We start from the raw sequence: 22,721 nt of genomic DNA, 5'->3' as shown, positions 1-22,721 counted from the left end.
ATTTATTTGTATTTCCTTATCCATTGTAAGCTTAGTTGTTACGTTATAACATTTTATTATCAGAAACTCTTGTTTGTATTTTTTTTAGTACCTATACACACTATACATAATATATACATGATACATAGACAGGGACGGATTGGGTCATCGGGAAATCGGAAAATTACCGATGGGCCGCGTGCTAATTAGTGCTGATATAACGTCCTCTTAACTAAAATAAAAATGACAAGCCAGATCATTCTTAGATCACTTTTATTTATTCAAAAAACAATTGTTTCTCAATCATGGTTGACCATTAAGATAAATGGAATCACTTTTGTTTTTATAAAATAATTTAGTGAAGAAATAGTGAAATACCATATTATAAGCACCCTATTTAAATATTTATTATATGAAATTTAAAAAAAAAAGTTTGTGTGCGGTTTAGATTTTTTAGTAAACTATTTACGTTTTGCATAATAAATAATACTATTGTGTTATCGCATGGGGTACAAAAATCTACTGGAAAATTTAATTCATGATAGTGGTATGATTGTACAATAATTTGTATATGCCTTATACTATTAAATATCTACAGCAGGGGCGATGAAACGGTCGATCGCGGATAATTTCAAAGTCGATCATGTTATACAATTTATTTTAGTAATTAGTAATTAATTTAAAATACTTGTTGTATGTTTATATACACTTTATGCAAGCATGTTTCTTAGTTATTATAATTATTCAATAACAAAACAATTTTCGATGGAAGTCGATCCTCAAAGGTAAAATATATTTTTAATAGATCGTGACCAAAAAAAATTTGGCCACCCCTGCTATACAGTATACACATATATTTTTTTTTTTATGAACATCACATGTTAGTTGAGCCATTGATTTAAATCGAAATCGTGTCATTGTTCACTGCAAGCCTTCCGAACAGGAAATTTTGTAAATCTAATATACTACAAGTCGACTTTATACACACACGAGTGTAAGTAATTGATAAACGAGTGTCGTGTACGCTGAGGGAAACCCATTCAATATATATTTTCAATCAATGTAAATTGATCCGATCCATTGCAATGCCGAAACTGTGGGGATGATATTATATACGAATTCGCCAGTAAAATCAGTGGGTAAGATAGGTATCCATATTATTATCATTTGACCTATAATCTGTAATATAATAATGATTATTATACATTTAGATGACATTCACGACGTTTACATTACGATAAATTGATTTTTCTTTTTTTTTTAGGTAATTTTTGGACAGAACATTGAACAAAAAACCGAGTTTAATTTGCAACATATCGATGGGAGGAAATTATTGCACTTGATAAACTAGGTACCTATTTGATTGTTGATAATTCAATATTCGCATTTATTTTATTATAATAAAATAGGTATACGTGCGGGGAGCATTATGAAAATGTTACTACGGTTCAAAATCAAAACAAATAAATTGACAACATACACCGTCTCACCAACCATTCAAAATATGCACATCGAAATTAATTTAACAAATGTAGTTAATAACACAATTTATTATTGTTATGTTTTTTTTTTAACGTAAAGGTTGTAGTGTGTCATGTGTGATCTACAATGAATATCATATTGATTATGAAATATGTGTGTTAATTTTTTTTCTTTTGTCTATTTATAAAATATGTTATTATTATTTATACTTAATAATACTATTATATCATATAAAATATAAAGACTTATTTGAAAATTTCTTTTACAATATCAAAAGTTACATGTTTTAATATTTATTTAAACAATACGTTTTGTTTTATTTTTTAACTATGTAAATCGAAGGAGTATTATGAATATATAATTATATATTGTAATATAAGTATAATACAAAGGTGTATATGAAAACATAATCAACAGTTAACAATAAAAGTTCGTTTTTTTTATTAAGTTAATACAGAAATAATGATACAATAATTAGGATTAGATTTTACATTTTACATATATAATATAATGGTCAGGGGGCAGGCCCAACACTCTTCATGAATCCATCACTGCAGCAGTATACTGACTAATGGTCACTACGTCGATCCATTAGCGAGGACGCCAACGATTTAGTTCACGGTCGCGTAACACGTAGTTACGTCGTATCGTCGTTGTTGGCCGCCAAATACGGCGTCTGGAGAGTGGTGAAAACTAGTGATGTGAGTCTTGTAAATTTACTATGTAAAATTTTACCGGTAAAGTAAATTTACAAAAAAAAATTTACAATTTACAATTTTTTTTACCACTCAAACAGTTGAGTGACCACTTTATTTGTATGTTTTTGTATTTTTTATCAAGATATTAGGATTATAATACAAATCAGGATTTTTTTAAATGATATGACAGTTACGTTATACCACGAATTAATTGAAATAGATCAAAATTATTTTTATTTTATATTTTAGTATTTTACTATAATTAATAATTATTATTTATTATTTTTGATAAAGCGATTAAATACTAATACTTTATTTTATATTTATTATCTTGTCTTCTTTACATAATATTGTGAAAAAATTCAAAAGATACACTATAAATTGAATTTTAATAAAAATTTACCAATTTCTACTTTGGCAACTCGTCCACGTCAACATTAAAGAAATGCAACTATAAATAATAAATAATAATCTAGGTACTTAATACTTATCTTTATTTATAATTTTCACGCTAAACAATTTTAGTTTACGTAAGTACGAGAAACTCAGAAACAGTGGGTAACAACTATTTTTGCAAAAAAATATTTTATTAATTGGAATTGGATCTATAACCTTTATTTAGTCCGTACGACCTGTAGATAAAAGGAAAAAAACCATAGAAAAAATAAGAAAAATGTTATGGTAAAAAAAGAAAACATTTTCCAATATAATATTTGACGTGGTTTACAGCAGTCACATGTATTGTATTAGGCGTTGTAGCTACTGCGATGATATAAAAATTAAAAATTCCCAGAAGTTTTTTTTAATCGGGATAAACAAACAAGAAAAAATGACCAAACAGGAACTTTTAATTTTATAATAAATAATAATTATTGACGAAAAGTATACTTGAACATTTTAATTAATTTTAAATGTTTATAACATTTTTAATAAATGCACAATAATAATTTTGTTGTTATATTATTTTTTATTTTTTTCATACCATTTTTTTTTTTTTTAAATGAATAATAATAATTTTGTTTCTATACATAGTTATATTTAGTCACGCGTTGAACTAAAATTGGTTTTCATACTTCTGAAAATAAGTATTTATTTGAATATAGTATTATAATGAGAAATATTTTATTGGTTATTCTCCATACTTATTTACAAATATATTTATTTTCCATTTTTTCCTGTTTATATGAGAATTGAAAGTGCTGCAGTAATAATTTTTCGTTTTTTCTCTACTATTATCGCAAGTGTAATATAAGAATTTATTTTTACGGTTTTCAGTCGGTAAATTATTCTAATGAAAAAAAAATATATTATATATAATATAGTTTTATATTACGCTTATTATATTAAAACCTTTAATACACTAATACATTTATTTAACATACAAAGACTGGATTAATAAATTATATATTATGGTATTTATACTTTAGCTGTTATGTATATGTGTACTCACATATAATATATATATAATTGGATGATATATTTTTTTTTAATAGTAGAATATACTTTTCGTGAGTTTTTCGGATTGATGTAAAATATATGTATTCACATATAATTATCTATGTACCTATATTGTATATTGTACTTTTATGGTATTTGATTGTATGTTAAACCGTTGTCGTATTTATTACCTTTTATGTTAATTAACCAAAATAATATATAACGGGACAATATTTTATGAACAAGTTAAAAAGTTGCACAATTTAAATTGTACGTTAGAACTGTGTGTTAAAATAAAATGTGTTATAGCTTTTAATATAAGCGTAGTATTGTAGTATACAATTGTTTTAATGAAAACGTGATATATTATCTTATCTTGTGGAAACGGATATTGGTGGAAACGGGTATCGCCCCTAATCAATAATCATTTTGATTTTTTTCTACCCATTACACAGTTAAACAAGTAGTTATTATCTATCATCAATGATGATTCATCAGAACTCAAAAGTATTTGTAAATGTTCATACAAATTAATAAAAACTATTATGAAAAATCATGTATTCAATTTTCAAATCAAGGTAAAAAAAAAAAAATACAAGTTTCTAACTATAAAATAATTTGATAATTTTTGCGATTTTTATGAGTTTCGTCAAAATACTAGCTTTAAACGTTCATAAAAAAATGTTGTGACTTAAGCTTTTCGATATCCTTTAATTGAAATACTAATAACTTATGATTAGATTTTTATTAATTTTTCAAGTACCTATATTTACCCAGCTAATAAACTTTGATAAACATTTATAACAAAAAAACGAAAATAAATTGTTCCTGGCTATAAATATATCAAAAATAGTCAAAATACATTAAAAATGTTATCGTAAATAGAAATGATAACGATGTACCTTTACACTCTTATCTTTAAATTAATTAATTGTACATAATTAAAAATAATAATTATTTTTATTATAAATATTTTTAAAACATGTATAACTTAATTAGTGGTAGGTAGAAGTGACACAATATAATATAAAAAAATCCATTATATAATATTTTAAAAATGTAATTTTATTAGAAAAAAAAAATAGTCTGATTTTTTATCTCAACTTCAATGATTAAGTAAGAATGTACATATTCACCAACCACAGAGCTTCGAGGATTACGCAGCACCTCACGTTGAGAAATTGTAGTGTATCAGAATTATTTAATTGTCTATCAAACAAGTAGAAAACTAAATATGCTCCTGGGAATGAACACTAAAAATAAAAAATAAAATATTATTTGAATAAAATTTAATAATTTACACATTTAAAATATATTTTGATCAACTTATAATTAAATGTTATTACTTATAAATAGGGTTTAGAAGTTGATGATCTAAAAAAGATTAAATAATTATGTAATAATGTGAAAAAGGTGGGCAAGTGGGTATCGCTCTGCTAAATAGTAGAGATGGGAAGAGAAGGTCACTATAATGGATGTGTTAAATTTGAATGCAATGACAGATTGATGCCTATCATTGTATACGAAAAACGATTCTGAACGGAGATGATTTGTCAGTCTATGATAATTAGTAGAATATATTATATTATTACCTATATTTAAATTGTAATACATATTGTTATTTTACGTGATTTCGTAAAAAATTAAATTTCACACGCTCACAAAATGTTTTCTATATTGACGCTGGAGTTCTTTTTTACTTTTTTACTTATTCACTACAACAGGACAACGACGACTGTAATCGGTGAAATAAAATCTGATAGGTCTTAAGTAAGTTATCAGAATAATGGTCGACAAGAAACTATAAAAAGTGAACTAATGTGAAATCAGTAAAAATGACTAAAAATGTCAAAAAATAACTTAAAAAGTTAATAAACACAAAAAAATGCAAAAAAATTACAAAATAAAAATTAGTTGTTCAGATTCACATGCTAATGAAACAAATATTTGGCCAGGAGAGAATCGTCTAAAAAGTTACAAAAAAAAATTCAGCATCAACTTCCGAGCCCTATATATTAGTATATTATAATATAGTACCAGGGCCGGATCTTAACTTTTTATCACCCGGGTAAAATGAAAAATATACGACCATTTCAGGAAATTTTAAGGAAATGACTAGAATTAGTATTTTTTTTTTTTTTTGTATGAAAAATCAAGCACATAGTGTGAGCTTCAACTATTTATAAAGCTGTTTGCATTATACCAGATCAATAAATTATTTACCACAAATTATTTGAACGATTTTAGCTTAAAAATCAAAACATTTTAATTTTTAACTTATCAAGTAATACTTTTGGTGTATTTAATGCATGTAATAAAGTTACTTTACTTTTCAAATAGAAAAGTGACTACGTTACTTTCTCGTTACAATTTTTTTTTTTATTTCTTAGCAATTATCATTCTGCCAAACAATAATATAACTATAAATACACCTACAGTAAAAAAAAGTACGAAAATAGTACGTACCCACAGTTAATACATAAGTACATATCAATATTAATTACTTATAACTATTAAAAAATATGTATTAATATAGAACTTAATTAAATTAGAACTTTTACATTTCAAAAATAACTGTCAAATGACAATAATAATTTATAATGATGCAATGTAAATATTTTGATTTATTATTTATCAGTAAATACTAAGTACTTACCAGAAAAATAATGTTTTTATAATATAATCTAATATAAGTTATAATTATTGCAATAACTAATAAGTATTTTAAAAATGAAGAGTTTTTGTACAATACTAAATTCTAATATAAAAAATAAATAACAATAGATAAAAAAAGTAAAAAAAATTGTATTTACTGCATTTATGTAAATACTAGTTAAGTGTTAATAGTAATAGTAAGTGGTAATAGGTTTAGGTATAGCCGTAGGTGCATGCTAAAGACATTCATGGAAATGTTCCATGCAGGACGTAGGTACATATTTAGAGGAATCAAATTAAATAATAAATATTAAATTGGTATAACTAATATAGTAATACCTGCATTATAGACATAATTTTAAAAGTATTTTTTAAACTCACAATACTGGAATGGGTGCTAAATAATTTGAAACTGTAACGCGCTATACTATAGAAATTACTTATCAAAAGTAATTTCCATTACATTTTCGTTACTTGGAAATATTTCTAATGAAATTACATAACGCAATACAAATTAAGTAGCGCTGTTACAGTAACGCGTTACTTCCGTTACGTTACTACTCAACACTACAAAACATGTATAACCAAATAAAACATACAAGACAAAAAATAAAATAAAAATTCAAAAAAAAAGGTGCCCTGCAGGCTGTGATGTAATAAAGTTCCATAACAAACACTAGATATTCACAAATGTTTTTAACAAATAATAATTGACAACATGCAGATTAATACAACTAGTAATATTGTTAATTTTGGTTGTAGTAATCTGGGTACTAATGACTGAGCACTGACGACTTTTAAATGTTGCATTATCAAAATTAAAATGGAATTTAACATAAATGTATAAAATAAACTGATTTTATAAACTAATACAGGCTATATTATTAATACAACGCATTAACACGGACACACGAATCGACGAAGCACGTACATTGATAATAAAATAAAATTCAACGATATTTTAATTTCGTTTTAAATTGCCCGTCGGCCGTCGTGTATAGCTATAGCTAGTGGCGACTTCTATATAAGACAATGAATCTTGAATTCGACACGCGAGGGAATACGCCCTGTATAGCACCGGCCTTATTTGAACAATTTATATTTTATTATTAGATCGGCAGCGACGGCCAGTCCCGCCGGCAGTCGCGGACTGGTATTTCCACTGCAATGCGTACCTATTTGTCCATTTTCAGGGCCAGATTTAAGACTAGGCTTCCTAGGCTATAGCCTAGGGGCGCCACGACTTGGGGGGCGCTAAGCCGTGGATGGTGAAATTTTTTTTTTTTGTAGATACTATATAATATAAATACTATCTACAAATTTAATTTACCATCTACGAGAATTTATATGGTTGAACTTAAATATTAGTAATGAATAATGTTAATTATTATAAATTAGTTCGCTGTTGTTAATATATATTATGTTACGAGCAATGTGGAATACTGGGCAATGTATGCATTGCCTGGTCAATGTGGTCCTGCCCGGGAAAGGTAAATCACGAATTTTTTTTAACCAACTAATATTGTTTTTTATTATTATTATAAATTATAATTATTACCTATTTATAGTATTGATTTTTTTTTTAAAACAATGATTATTAATTTTATTTTATCATAATATTACAAATATTTTTAATTTAAACCATTATACATTTTTGTATAACAATAAAATTGGTAAATTAATAAGGAGGGGGACTCTCAGCTTTTATTGAATAAATGATGTTTCAAGGAGTAGGGGCGTTTGTTTTTTATTAGCCTGGGGGCGCCTTTGAAGTAAATCCGGCCCTGTTCATTTTAAAACAATGTTGTTACTTGTTAAAATTAAAAATTAAATAATATTATTTTATTCACATACCCATTATTACACATTTCTTTTAAAATATTATTTTGTAGTTATGAATTTTATTTCAAAATTAATTTTGAATTTTAAATTTTAAAATTTAAAACCTTTAAAATACGCCCACGTAAATTATACGTCAGGGGATAAATCCCCGACTTCCCTCCCTTAGATCCCTTAGGCCCTATATAGTACCTATATTAGCTATATAATATTTAAATCTATAAATTTAATTTGTTGTTAACTAAAAAAAAACAAATGGTCAAGTTAAGTAAAAGTCAAGCTTCTTCAATTTTACTTGAACCCCCCCACACATACATTTTCTGAGCACGCCCCTGCTATTATTTCTATTTTTCAAAAAACATTAATATTAATATTTATTAGTTATGTTTAAAAAAGCAAATATTTTATCAAAAATCAAGTGAGAAAATTAACACCTAGTTATAAATTATAATGAATAGTTCTAAAATTATACTTTCTTGGAATTATTTTTGTACCTAGGTGGCTAGGTATTTAATATCTATATTAATACAATTAATATTTATTTTAGATTAATAACAGAAATAGGTAATATAAAATATTTGTATTTTGAAGAAATGTATTAACCTTATCCAATAATATAATCATGTTACATGTCCAAACATTGAGGAAATCTGAAATTGTGGTTATCGATTAACACAGTTTAAATATGCTTATTTTAGTATTTAATGATATATTTTTCTATACACCTATACTGTTTACTTACATAATAGTTTTCCTCGTAGTACCTCATCAAATACACTAAAGGCATATGTCTGTTAACGTAAAATGTTTGAATTGTATAATTCGAATCACGAATATGTACTGTAACCATATCATTTATAATCTACAATAAACAGAAAATTAAAAATATATAAGTATTTACCATTAATTAAAATTTTTGTACATTACACTAAGAATATTTAATTAATTTAATCTTTAGTGCATACGTCGCATCCACTTAATTTTATTGTATATTTCATGAAATGTTCTTGAACCACCTACGATATCATGTAAGTCACTCCTAAGTTCATGAAATGGACATAATACCTATATTTTATTCATTTCAATGGCGTATTTATGGGAAAGAGAATTTACATCCCCTCTCCAAGAGAATGTTAATGATATAATAGCTGTAGACCGTAGTTGGTTTAATTTCTAAATCATAATAGAAAAAAAAAATATTTTGACATTTAATTGAAGAATTTATTCAATTTCATTAATTTATTTTTTTATAAAATTATTTATCTATAAACTTCTAATAAAACTAGTGTAAGATAATATTGGTATTTTACTACGCAAGTCGAAGTCTAATTACTTTACTCATATATTTATAAATATATTCATAAAAAAAAAACGATCTATTATTAATTTTCGAGACCGCATTCACAGTTGGATTTTTATCATTATTATTATTTATTCTATCCACTGTGTTTCTTGATTATCCAATTTTACTTGTGTATTATATCATTTTTGAGGAATGCTTATGACACGTGCTGTACCGTATTTATATAAGTTTTTAGTTTCTTATATTTTGTAGTAAGACAACTGATGATTGAATGAAAAAAATTTGATTCTTATTTTAAATCAAATGAAGTCAAAGTCAGTTTACTATGAATTATTTCTATTTAAATTATTTGATACTATTTATTAAAATGGTATATTAAAATTGTATAATTAATAAATTATAATTATTAAACATTAAACCATCAAAAATTATTACACCATTATAATTTTATTGAATTTAAAACGTTGGTAATAGTTTTTAAAATGTTCAATTTATTACATTATTTTTACACACATTATAAAAATGTAATATGTTTTAGTCAATACATACAGAGTGTTTCTGAAATGAATAAAATCACTAACATGAGCGTATTCACTGAAGTTATTTAGACTAATTAATCTATATATTTCGTTGAATGTTATAACAGTAATCTTTTTTCTATTTTCTATCAAGAAAGCATACGTTGTATTTCGTTTTGTTGATTTTTCAACAAAACTTTTGAAGAATTTTTATATTTTACAAGTGTATTTAAGTGCATTTTATTCTACAAGCGGAAGTTAGGTTATTTAGCTCGCTATAAAATAAATATTAAATAATATTTTAATATATTCTGTTAAATTAGAAATGATTAACATTCGAAATTCCAAAAACAGTATCAATATAGTGACTAGTAGTACTATTTTATGACATTTTAAATATAGGTTGCCATTTGAAAATTAAAAGTTGATAGTAATTTCACTATTAAATATAATGGTGAAAAAAATAAAAATATCATATAGTTTTAGAAAAGCATAAAACTTAAAATTTTGAAAAAAAATTGTAAAAAGTCAGCACTTTTTGAAATAATGAGTGTTTAATGGTAAAATAATTACTCTGTATTGTATATCCCTATAGTTATTAAGTAGATCAAATTAAAAAATAGTTTTATCAAATATTCTTTTGCTTCTAAAATCTTAACAACGTTTAAGTAATACGCATAAAGTGATAAATATTTTTTAAAATAGATTACATATTTTATTTTTATAATAAATAACTGATCACATAAAAATCATAAAAATTGCTTTCCAGTGTTTGAATGCATCTCTATAAAAGTTAGAAAATTTAAAATAGGTAGTGTGTTCGTAATTGATTCTTAGTTATAGCTTAGCTATTAATAAGTAATTTAAATACAATTAATGTTCTAATCAGTGGTGTAGTGGAGGGTATACGCGGTTATACAGCGTATACCCAAAACGCTAAAATTCTTAAATGCGTATAGGAAAAAAAATAAAACAAATACGCGGGTATATGTTCGTAGCCTTTTGGATGATAACCACAATTTATTATAATAACATACAATTAAATTGAACATTTCTAATTATTTTTTTTTTATTCTCACAACTCCAAAAGAATTGGTGTACCAGAATAATTAATTATGATTAATTATAAAATGAAAAGAAATAGGAAAATATAAAATTGTCCAAACGTCAAAACAAATATTAAAAATTAAATTAATATTACGAGTTATTATGACGACGGCAATATGGTATATATAAAACACGAGGAAAATGAAGTACAACAATTGGGCCGTAGATTTTTATTAAATACATCTATACTAGTACAAGGAATGAGAAATTGTATTCATAATAATATAATTAATGAAGAAATACAGGAAATAAATATACTTATAAAAACATTGCTAGTTACTACAGCAGAATGTGAATGGGGATTTAGTATAATGTTTAAGGAACAAAATATGTTCAGATCTATAAGATCTAAATTGACAATAAAAAATATAACAAATTAACAAATCTTATGTTTATCATATAAATAAACCACCTCTTAGTATATGGAACCCAACCAAATATGTTGGAAGCATATCGGCCGATGATAACCGTTCAAGGAAAGTGGAGCCATTAGAAAATTTTATAAATTATAAATAACAAATAAATACAATTGCTATAATGGAATTATATATTATTATGGATTTAAATATAATTATAATAATAAATAAATTTAAGTTAATTAATATACGAGGGGTGTGGGGAACAGAGCCCCCCACGTATTACACATTTCTCAATTTAGGTGTATACCCAAAAAAATATTTACGACTACACCAACACCACTGGTTCTAATACTTCTATCCGTGTGTTTTAAACAAAAATTCAGATGAAATGTTTAAAGTTTAAATAATTTATAGTTTTTATTATTTTCCACGAGTAAAGCAAAATGATTTGTCTTTCTATACAAAAACAATATAAAATAAAATTTTGATATTTACTGTTAAATTAGTATCTACTGACACTCGATATGATTACAATATCAATAAAGTGAATCAATAATTATTACATAATGTAAACTTCAAATCAAAGTATAAAAACAATAAGCTTGTGAAGTAATATTATAATGCTTGGGTATCTTTATCTTTGTAGAAAATACATTATTTATTTAGTTAGTTATTTTTTAATATACGCATAAAGGTTTTTACATTTAAACATTTATAACATCAAAGTCATATAATTTACAAACAAATAATAAGTATGAAATTGAGGTATAAATTGAAAATAGTTATTAAAAAGATCAAATTAAAACTAGGCGAGTAAGTGGGTACCAATCTCAATACAAGAATTGCTTTCAAATTCTAATTAGCTGTATTGGATGTTAAATTTGAATTCAATGATTCGTACATTACGAGTAGTCTCTATATCACTATAAACTATAATCAAGGCCGTACCTAGAGAGGGGGTTCAGCCTTCAATAAAAAGTTGAGGTTTTTCTAGACTACTCGTATCAACTAATATTAACCCGAATAATAAACGTTTGTTTAAATTTATTATTCCGGTGTTTGATCATCCAAATAAATCCAGCACCCGTAACTCGAAACCCAAATAAATGATTTGGATGCAAAGCCTTGGACTTTTAAGTCTTCACAAATTACAAATTGTATCAAAATAATAAATATCTTTATCTTATAGTAATATATAGTATGGTTGTATTTTTTATTATTTTTTTTTTTTATTATTCTAATATCAATTCCTTATTAGAAACTTTGGAAACGGATTTCAAGCTTTTAAATTGTACATATAATATATGTTTAACTGTTTACTGCAAAACAATTGGAACATTTTTATGACTAATAATATTATTCTAAATCACTTAAAAAAATAATTTGGCTTTACATTATTTAGAACTAAAATGTTATTCAATTTATACGTTTATCATTATTTGAAATTAAATCGTTTGACATTTTTAAGTAATAATTAAAAATTAGTGGTATAAAATATAAATAAATATTAATATATACTTTTAATAATAAATAAATTCGACATTGTAAAATTCTTGAACTGTTTTTTACGATAAAAATAATTAATAACAACATTTGTTTATAAAGTTGTGTATTTAAATGTAGCAGCTAAACTAAAATTATATTAAATTATATTTAAATAATATTATTCACATATTTTTTTTATTATTTAAAATATAAATAAAAAAATGTATGTCGTTTTATAGTCGTAAAGATAGGCTAAATAATAATATCTCATAAAAACATACAATATCCTATGCGCTACATATCAAACGTTGTTAATAAAGAAAAAATAAAAAAAATAAAAAAAAAATAAATTTTTGATTTGTTTTTTTTTTTATTTACTATTTGTTTAGTTAATTCGGTTCTTTTAAACGGGTACTCTGCAGTACCTTATGAAGAGTTAAGCCACCGTACGACCGTATAAAAAGGATTTTCACGTTAAAACAGAATTTTTAAATTACCCAATGTCAATAAAATCTATGTTTATTTCATGAACCTAAGTTTGGCTTTGGCTTACATGATATGGTAGTAGTTTGTGAACAAATATCCATTTTATGAAAAATACGATTACACTAAGTGGATTTGCGAATTTGAACAAAAATAAAAATCTAAAATACACATAATCAGAGGGGCACTATGAATAATTATAGGTACATATACCTTTATTATACTATATTATAAATAATTATTGTTCTTCTATAAAGAAACCAGTACGGCTAAAAAATATCTATAGGTTTATTAAGTTTAAAATAGGTGTACTCACGTTCAATAATTGATGAGTCATTTTGTTCAAAATGAACGAAAACTATTACTGTTTAGCAAAATAAAATGATGATGGATCGATGGACGGTAAAACTAAATGACTGCACGATGGTCGCGATGTGTATAATAATAATTATAACAACAGTTGACGACGAGCTCTCAATCCTCACTGAATTTCTGACCATTAGAGACTTGAGGAATTCGTTTAAGGTAATTATGACGACAAAGCGCGCTGCGAGTAGCGATCACGGAAGAAATAATTTACTAAAGCATATATCATGGACGAATAATAATAATAATAATAATAATAATAATAATAATTAATTCTATCGGAGAATGCGCGTTATTTCAAATAATGTATTTTAAATAGGACAGAATATAATATTAGTAGCAGTGCTAATAGTATAGGTACCTATAATTAAATATTATAGGTATATATCCTAATATCCTATAGTTTAAATCGGTGTTTCACTGTTTCTCAAGAGTGTGTCGTGAAAATGTTAACTATTTTTGTTTAGATCTATAGAAATAATAATAATAAAGCGAAAATTCAAACATGCAATTTAATAGTTATCGGTGTGGTACCAATATTTCTTAAAATTGGCAAAACGTTGTGTTAGGGAGTTTAGATACATTAGAGTAATGTATCTGAAGTCAACAATAACAACAGACATAAACATTGTAATGCTTTTAAGAAGTACATAATACCTAATAAGCAATAGCTGTAGCAAAAATATCGAGATTTGTCAACTAAAATCCAATTCAATAAATATCCATTAAAGGAGGATAAAAAATGGTTTGAAGTACTTATTAGAACTTAGAAGTGATTAAACAATATACATACATATATATATATATATAACTAAAGCGCAAGGAACCGACCACGTAGATACCGAAAATGATGTCACAAAATCATATTATACAAATACCAGGGCTTAGCACCTCTGTGTTTATCCTTCTTGAATGCAATCAAACACAGTGACGTTTAATGATTGAATGCAATTATCTGCTTTCACTGCAGATAACAATAGAAATGGCTTATCTGTACATCATGAAATCAATGGTTAGAACTAAACCTGTATATTTTCCTATGCTAGAAAGTTAAAAAATAATATTAAAGTAAAAATACACGATTTTTAGTTATCTTTTCTTTTACGAACTCATTTTATTACTCTACGATTTTTTCTGCGTAGCACTCTAATATTTTTAATGATAACACTTTGTAATTTGTATCCTGTATAAAGTTATTCCCCTGTAGTTCTTTATTTTTTATTTTTATTTCCTTCTTTAGGATATCAGGCAGATACCTAAATGTTTTGATCCAACTCTTTAGAAGCTTTTCTTCTTCTTGTATTTCATAAGCAAATACTGAAATACAGTTAGCCCTCAACATTTTTATTTTTAAAGATGCGTATCATTGCTTGATTCATCTGAGTTTCAAACTATAACTTCTTTATTTACGACAAAGTCTAATTTCATTATCGTTATAATCTTCACAGCTAACTATAAATTTCAAATGTAAGTACATGACTTCATGAAAAAAGAAATATAAATAATAAGTATAAATTTAATGAAAAAAATATTATTATTTGTATAAATAGAAAAAATAGAAATATGTATAATACATATACTTTGTATTTTTTTAAATTTATTTACATATATTACTTTACACTCAATAATTTTACTGAACATTGTTCTACAAATCATACTTAATTATGAAAAATCCAAGTGAAAAACTGAGCCCTAAGGTAAAATCAAACTGTATTAATGTATAATTTGAAAAAAATTGTCTAATTTAATTATCTTATTTAGATTACAGACTTCAGTAATTTAGTTTATCATCAGTTAAAAATTAGTGATTATAATAAATGGTGCTACTCAAAAATTCTGTTAGAAGTTGGCTTATAAAAGATATAAGTATAATAATATTATAAATTAATGTTAACACATTTTTAATTTGGTTTAGTTTTATAATTCAATCATATTATTTATTTTCTAGGCACTCAGTATTATTCAAAAATATTTTAGAAATTCTTCTCACATGATCTATTATTGTGAACATCTTTCCAGTAAAAACTGAGGTAAAACATTCATCTATTTTTCATCAAAATGTTTATGAATTGTTACTTTTATTTTTAGATTTAAGTACCTAATTGTAATATTGTGGTAGATATAACTGTTTTAAGTGAAACATAGCTGAAATAAGTAATTGCAATTTATTGGAATTAATAATTAAAATAATTCAAGACATATTTACTATTATAAGAATTTATAGATTGCCTAATGATAATTATTGAATTATTTTTAAAAGATTTAGAATCATATCTTATTAAAATTAATAATTTAAATAAATATATAATATGCAGTAATATAAATATAGATCATTATCAATAATTCTGTAACCTCGAAGGAATATGTAAATACTTTGTGTTTGAACTAATTTAATTTTTTGTATTAATAACTCTTCAACAAATTTTCAATAATTCCAAGACAGCATGACATGTATTGATCATGTATTTACTAAAAATATGTTATGTTAGTTCTACTTCTAAATTTCTAATGTTATTAATTGTAATATTACTGATCATTATGTAACAGAAATTGTCATTAATAATAATTGTAAAATAAGTAATAATAATAAAGATTTACCTACTTGAGATAAAAATAAAAATGTATCATTAATCTTAACCATTTAAATATGCTTATAAATATAGGTAGCTTAAATGAGTATTTTATTGATATAGATATTAATAAATCATTTAATAAATTAAAAGCAAACATTTTGAAACTTATTAAGATTTCATTTGACATAATATACATGGTAATAATATTAAAAATAATGAATACAAAGACTATGTTACATAAAATATAATTGTTTCTTATTGAAAAATAAATCAATCAGCTTGTAAGTTAAAAAAGAAGATCTTTCAATCAAAATAAAATATAATCAATAAAATAATTTTATTAATTAATAAAAAGATTCAAAGTATTAAATTATCAAAATCAAATAATTAATGCAGGTAATGATTCTAAAAGACCCAACAATTATAAAAAAATTTACTTAGTTTTATCAGACAATATTTTATTAAATTAATAAATTAATTATAAATTAAATCTTATACAAATAAAATACCTATTTTCAAATAATAATTATTGATATATTTATTGAATCCTTACTTAATTTTTTATAGTAGGTATACACTATATCATCAGTTTTACAAGCAAATTATTTATTTTTTTTTTTTGTGAAATGTTTTGATTTTCATCTAGGTCTTAGGACGTCAATACTACTGGGATTCTAAAAAATTAATATAAAAAATAATAATATATTTAAATACAAATAATTAACTAATTTATTTATATACAGTAACTTTATACTATTTAATAATTATCAAATTAATTTCAAGTTGTTTTTTCATTTTTAACAGAAATTAATTGTTTTTGTTTTGATTTCTTTGAAGAAGAATCAGAGAATTAGTATCTGGTTTAAATATTTAAGTTAGAAGTACAATGAGTTCCGCTTAATGTGATCACTGGCTTATAGAATCAACCATTTATTGGAATCAAAATTGAAAATCCCAAATCAGATCTTATGTTACTAATGTTAAATTAACCTTTTATTAGAATCACCAGGTACTCGATAATTGAATCGTGTTTAAGGACATTATTATAGTTTTAATGGTATTTCAAACTTTCACTATAAAAAAGCAAGAACAGTTTTGAAAAAGTTAAAAGGATCTTTTAAAAAATATGGTGATAACGATATTTTTCAGTCGTTGCAAAAGTTATAGGTACAATGTACATACATTTTTATTTATTTAATTTTAAATAATTAAAAATCATGTATATATTATATTAATTGAATATGGATTTTAATTTTAGGCTAATATGAAATTGAAATTAGTAGATTTTCAAGTACAATCAATATTAGATAGTTTCTTTGCCTTATTTTAATTTAATTTTAAACATACGTATAAATATAAACTAATCAATAAAGAAAAATGTTTATGAAATCAATGGATTAATAGAATCAAAATGACCTGAACCAATGTAATCACATTAAGCGGAACTCACTATAATATTTATGGAATATTATTATGTGAAATATTTATTTGGATTAATAATTAATAATTATTTGTATTTAAATATTTTTAGTAATTTCTTTTAAACCTTTTTTAATTTTATTTGTGTTTTTTATTATTTAACAATACATTTTCTGTTCAATTTTTTCCAAATAGACATTTGAATATGATAATATCACAAAAGGTTCTTAATGTTCTTATCTATATAGTAATAATTATTATCAATGTTTATCATGTTTAGCAAAATTAATAAGATATATCTATTTGTATCCAATTATATAACTAATATAAAAATATTACTCGAAACATAATTAAGAGAAGTTGAATGAAAACAAATTATAATAAACTACAAAATTGAAGTTGAATGTAGAAAATACGTACGACTTAGAAAATACACGGATGGTTACATAACTATGTATCATGTATGTAAGTATTTATATTGTAGTTTTATATTTACTTTTACTTTGTTGGTAAACAGGTACCTTTAGTCGTCTAGTTTTTAACAGAAGTTTTGATTGATAAAAGATGTACAATCGTTAAATTTTTATATTTATGATTGTATTGGACAGAACTGTTTTTGTACCTATAGTGGAAAAAAATGTTGGAAATTTTGACAAAAAAAAATTCAACCATTTTACGACATGATATTGTTTTTATACATAATCTATTATGTAGACACCCAGACAACTGGTTTATAGATTCGCTATTCACTATCGATGAAACAGCTTATTGTCTTATCACTTAGGTTCCTATCCAGTACACGATTACACGATATCATTTTCTAAATTCTGCTGATGAAGGGATGATCAGACGTCGAACATAATTATTTCCAGCTATAGCTATATACACGGGTATTTTATCAACTTGATTCTGCGCATGTGTTCACGTAACGCGATCTGCTTGTTAATATTGTCGCGAAACGCAGACAGCCTTACATAATAATTAAATAATAATATAGTAATTAGTTGTAATAAAAATATGCCTGCGTCGACTACACGATATTTCATCCAAGTCGAGATCGGTTCAGAGTATTTAACCTTGATTCTAGCTACGTGTTGTGATTTTTAATTTGTCTATATTGTCAATTTTCATCGAATCATTGACCACAGCGCCATGCGGCATCAGCAGATACTATTGGAGACTGTGTAGTGTTCGTGCTGTGTGTGGTATGCCTTCAGCAACCAGTCAGTAGACACGTGTACACTATTCTTTAGCCACGTCATCGCCGTGGTTTGGAAACTAAGAAAATAATAAAGTAAGCAATTTCTTCTATCGACTATCGTTGGACTTATTTTTAAAAAAACGTGCAAGTCCCAATACACCAAAGGATCATCATATCCTGCAAATCACAATGGCCGCGATTTGTTCAATTCCAAATTGCGAAAAGAAGTCTCCAGAAGTAAAGTTATTCAAGTGAGTATACCTATATAGCAAGTATCCCTACATTATCACAGTGTATTATATTCAATATTGTATATTATTCAATTACGTAAACAGGTATAAATTAATGTTTATAAATAAATTAAAAAATATTATGTTTTGTCTTAACAAATATACGATCAATACATTAGGTAACTCAAATAAATTATTAGTATTTAAATTAAAATAATTATCTTTTTAAAAATATTGTATTTGCGTGAGTTGTATAGTGAGGTATGCAATCTCCTTCAATACTATCTAGATTTGTGAACGATTATTTTTTTTATCCTACATCTATTGATCACAGGCACGTATACAAGGGGGTGGTTCACCCCCCCCCCCGAAATAATTTCGAGTAACGAGAAAAAAATTGTTTTATTATGTTGCGGCACAATCTGTATTGCTATATTTTATTTTGTAACCCCTCCCCCCACTCGAAATTTTTTTTGTTTACGTGCCTGATTGATCAGATTGGTCACTCTTGTTCGATAAAAAAAATGGATCAACATCTATATTTATGTAAGAACTTAGCATATTTATCAAATTGACAAAAATTCTTACATATTTATTTTAAATTTTTTTTTTAACTAAAACTAATGGAGACGCTCACTCACTTATTTTCAGATGAGATATTATACCTTTATTTTATTTCATGAACTCTCTTACCGCGGTTTTCAAAGCATATGAAACCTAATATAATAATATAGTAATATGTCCTATGATATTTAGGAATACTATTTACTCTTTTTAAATTAACTTGGTGATTTTTATGCATTCTTTTTTACTAAATAAACTTTTTACTACTCGTGGAATCTTCAGCTTGATTCCACTAATTAATTCTATATTTTTGCTTAATTTTTATTCACTATTTTAATATTCTTCAATATAATATATAATTTTTCTAAATGTGATTATTTATGATAACATTTTTTCCGAATTGGCAATAGTTTATTTAACCATGAACGATCTAACAATGATTTTGTTACCTATACAATGTTCTGTTACGAAGATAAATTAATAATTAGATTTTTTTTATGAAACTAACATTTTTATTTACTTAAACAACTATCACTTCTATTGACTTCCAAAGGCATTAACTTACCGATGATATTCATATTGACATTGTGGTTCGTTTAAAATTGAATTTGTGATATTATTTATATATGTACACTTTTGAATAGATTTTTCTTAATTTATAACATTCTTTTACATTTTGCTTGATAGGAACGAGTATCATAATTTCTTCTACTCCGGTGAAATTGATTCATAGCTGATATTTTTATTTATTTCTAACTATGACCAATATTCTTTGATTGATTTCGTGTCCAAGGCTTTTTAACAAACTTTTTGAAAAGTTATTGATAATTTAGATCTAAAATTAGTTTATTGCGAAGAGTGTAGTATAAAAAGTACTAAATTGACAATAACTTGTTAATTATTTTAAAGTACCCAGTGATAAGTTCATGTCCTAACTCGCCCTGACAACGGCACTGTTTGAACTATTTAAAATTAAAACGGTCACTCCCCTCCAAACGCCACAGAGAAAATTTTTTTCTCTAACCTTGGGACTTAGGATAGATGCTTAATCAAAAACTATTCTAAATATTCACGTATACCTTTCATCACTGCGTTCCATGAAATACTCTGATTTAGTTGTTGTCACCCAATTACTCGATTCTCGATTGTGCACAATTATTAGGATCATATTTTTAATTTTTCACCTAATCATGCTTACATTTCTGAGTAAAAATGTTTCCCGTATGCCATAGTAAACTCAAAACACGATAAATTTAACGAAAAATGATATTAAACCAGTTATTTTTCAAAATTATTTCTATCCCAAGACATTAAGAAATTAAGACAACAATAATTGATTGAAAATACAATAATTTATTTACGAGTATATCTTTTATTACGTATATATAAAGTTATGTATAATTCATTTATTTTGATATTACTGTAGGATCCCTACATCTCAATATTTAAGGAGAGCGTGGTTGCTGTCGATAAAACAATATCATCCTAATTATTGCATGTTGGAAAACAAATTTGAACGATATGTATGCAGTGAACACTTCAAAGACCAAGACTTTATACTTCCAAAAAAGGAATTTTTAAAAAACTCCGCAATTCCAACGATTTTTATGGGCGGAAGTTACATTTATGTTGACATTTGTAAGTTAAACAAATTTTGATTCCTCATAGTCCATTTTATAATTATTGCATAGTTTTAATGTTAAATATTCTCATGTTTTTGACTGTTTAGATGGTTTATTTTGTCCATCAACTAATGCATCCGAACCAGACATGATTGCAATAGATGATAATAATAATAGCAATACACCATCGCAGCAAACAAGGTTAATATTTTATGTCTAAAATAAATATTCTATTCTTAATACTATTTTAATAATTTGGTTTGTATGTACATTTTAGGAAAAGAAGTCGTCATGACGATTGACAATTATGTTGTAATGCAGAAAATTCAGAGAAATAAGATACGTACGAGTATATGAGTATTCTTATTGCGAACATATCTAAATATTAAAATGTATATTAAAAATTAATTTATAAATATTAAAAATATTTTTTTTATCCTAATATTCCAACTATTAATTGCTGTTTTGATTTGCCTAAGTATAAATGTTCATTTAAAAGAAATTTTTATTTAATTTCGAGTACATATGGATTTATAATACCTAGATTGATTAATTTTCATGGATTTTTTTTTTTTAATGTTATACCTTATAGTAAAATAGTGTATACTATAGAAATCAAGAGATAATATAATATTTGAGTAAATTGATTTGTGTATTTTTTACAGTGGAAATCATACCTAATTAATATTGTGTTCAAGTAAGTTGAAAGTACATATTTATGAGTCATGGTTAATTCCTGTTGTAAGACAACAACGTGATTTAGGATATCACAGTTAAAAATTAATTAATTATTTTTTATTATTATTATTATTATTTATAATTATTAAATTACTTCTTTATTATGTCTATATTACATCGCACTATTTACACCAGAAATAAAATATGACTTATCTCATTAATGTAATTGTTGAAATTTTAACAATAAGTTTGAACGAATTCATGAGTTCATGTTTATTAAATATGTATTAGAAAATATCTAATTGAAGCTTGAAAAAAAAAATCTTTTATATTTAATTAATATAGTGTACTAACTACTAACTATAGTGAACTTCACGTATTTTTATATATTCGTATTAGCATCACTAGATTAGGTACCATAAAAAAGAATAATAATTGATATATATGAAATCTTAATTTTGTTGTACCTACGGTGATATGGTATAGTTCAACGCCTAAACAATAACAGTTTAAACGATTTCAAATCATATGGAAGAATACGATCTTTTAGATTCAATTTTTTATTTATAAGTACTGTTTAAGTACGTTTTTAAATTTATAATGAAATTAAAAAAGGTAAGCTAGTGAGTAACTATTGTGGATGTGTTAAATTGGAATTCAATGATATATCATTGTATACGAAAAAATTGAGACGACAAATAAGTGGATTAGGTACCCGTAACT

The 22,721-nt window shown here is 24.9% G+C and overlaps 1 protein-coding gene across 1 annotated transcript; it reads left to right on the top strand.

Annotated features, from left to right (window-relative positions):
- Window positions 1-19,093: 19,093 nt before the first annotated feature.
- LOC113550033 lies at window positions 19,094-21,622 on the top strand. The gene is made up of 4 exons (XM_026951630.1): window positions 19,094-19,155; window positions 21,125-21,336; window positions 21,428-21,521; window positions 21,598-21,622. The coding sequence occupies exons 1-4, from the start codon at window positions 19,094-19,096 to the stop codon at window positions 21,620-21,622; spliced, it is 393 nt and encodes a 130-aa protein (XP_026807431.1).
- The last annotated feature ends 1,099 nt before the right edge of the window (window positions 21,623-22,721 follow it).

Source organism: Rhopalosiphum maidis, chromosome 1 (assembly GCF_003676215.2).
Source record: "Rhopalosiphum maidis isolate BTI-1 chromosome 1, ASM367621v3, whole genome shotgun sequence".
Classification (NCBI taxonomy): Eukaryota; Metazoa; Arthropoda; class Insecta; order Hemiptera; family Aphididae; genus Rhopalosiphum; species Rhopalosiphum maidis.
This window is presented reverse-complemented; position numbering and strand designations above follow the sequence as displayed.

Coding starts and splice junctions, on each gene's coding strand:
- LOC113550033 (XM_026951630.1), top strand. CDS start 19,094: ATGGCCGCGATTTGTTCAATTCCAAATTGCGAAAAGAAGTCTCCAGAA. Junction 21,337..21,427: donor TTACATTTATGTTGACATTT/GTAAGTTAAACA, acceptor TTGACTGTTTAG/ATGGTTTATTTTGTCCATCA. Junction 21,522..21,597: donor ACACCATCGCAGCAAACAAG/GTTAATATTTTA, acceptor TGTACATTTTAG/GAAAAGAAGTCGTCATGACG.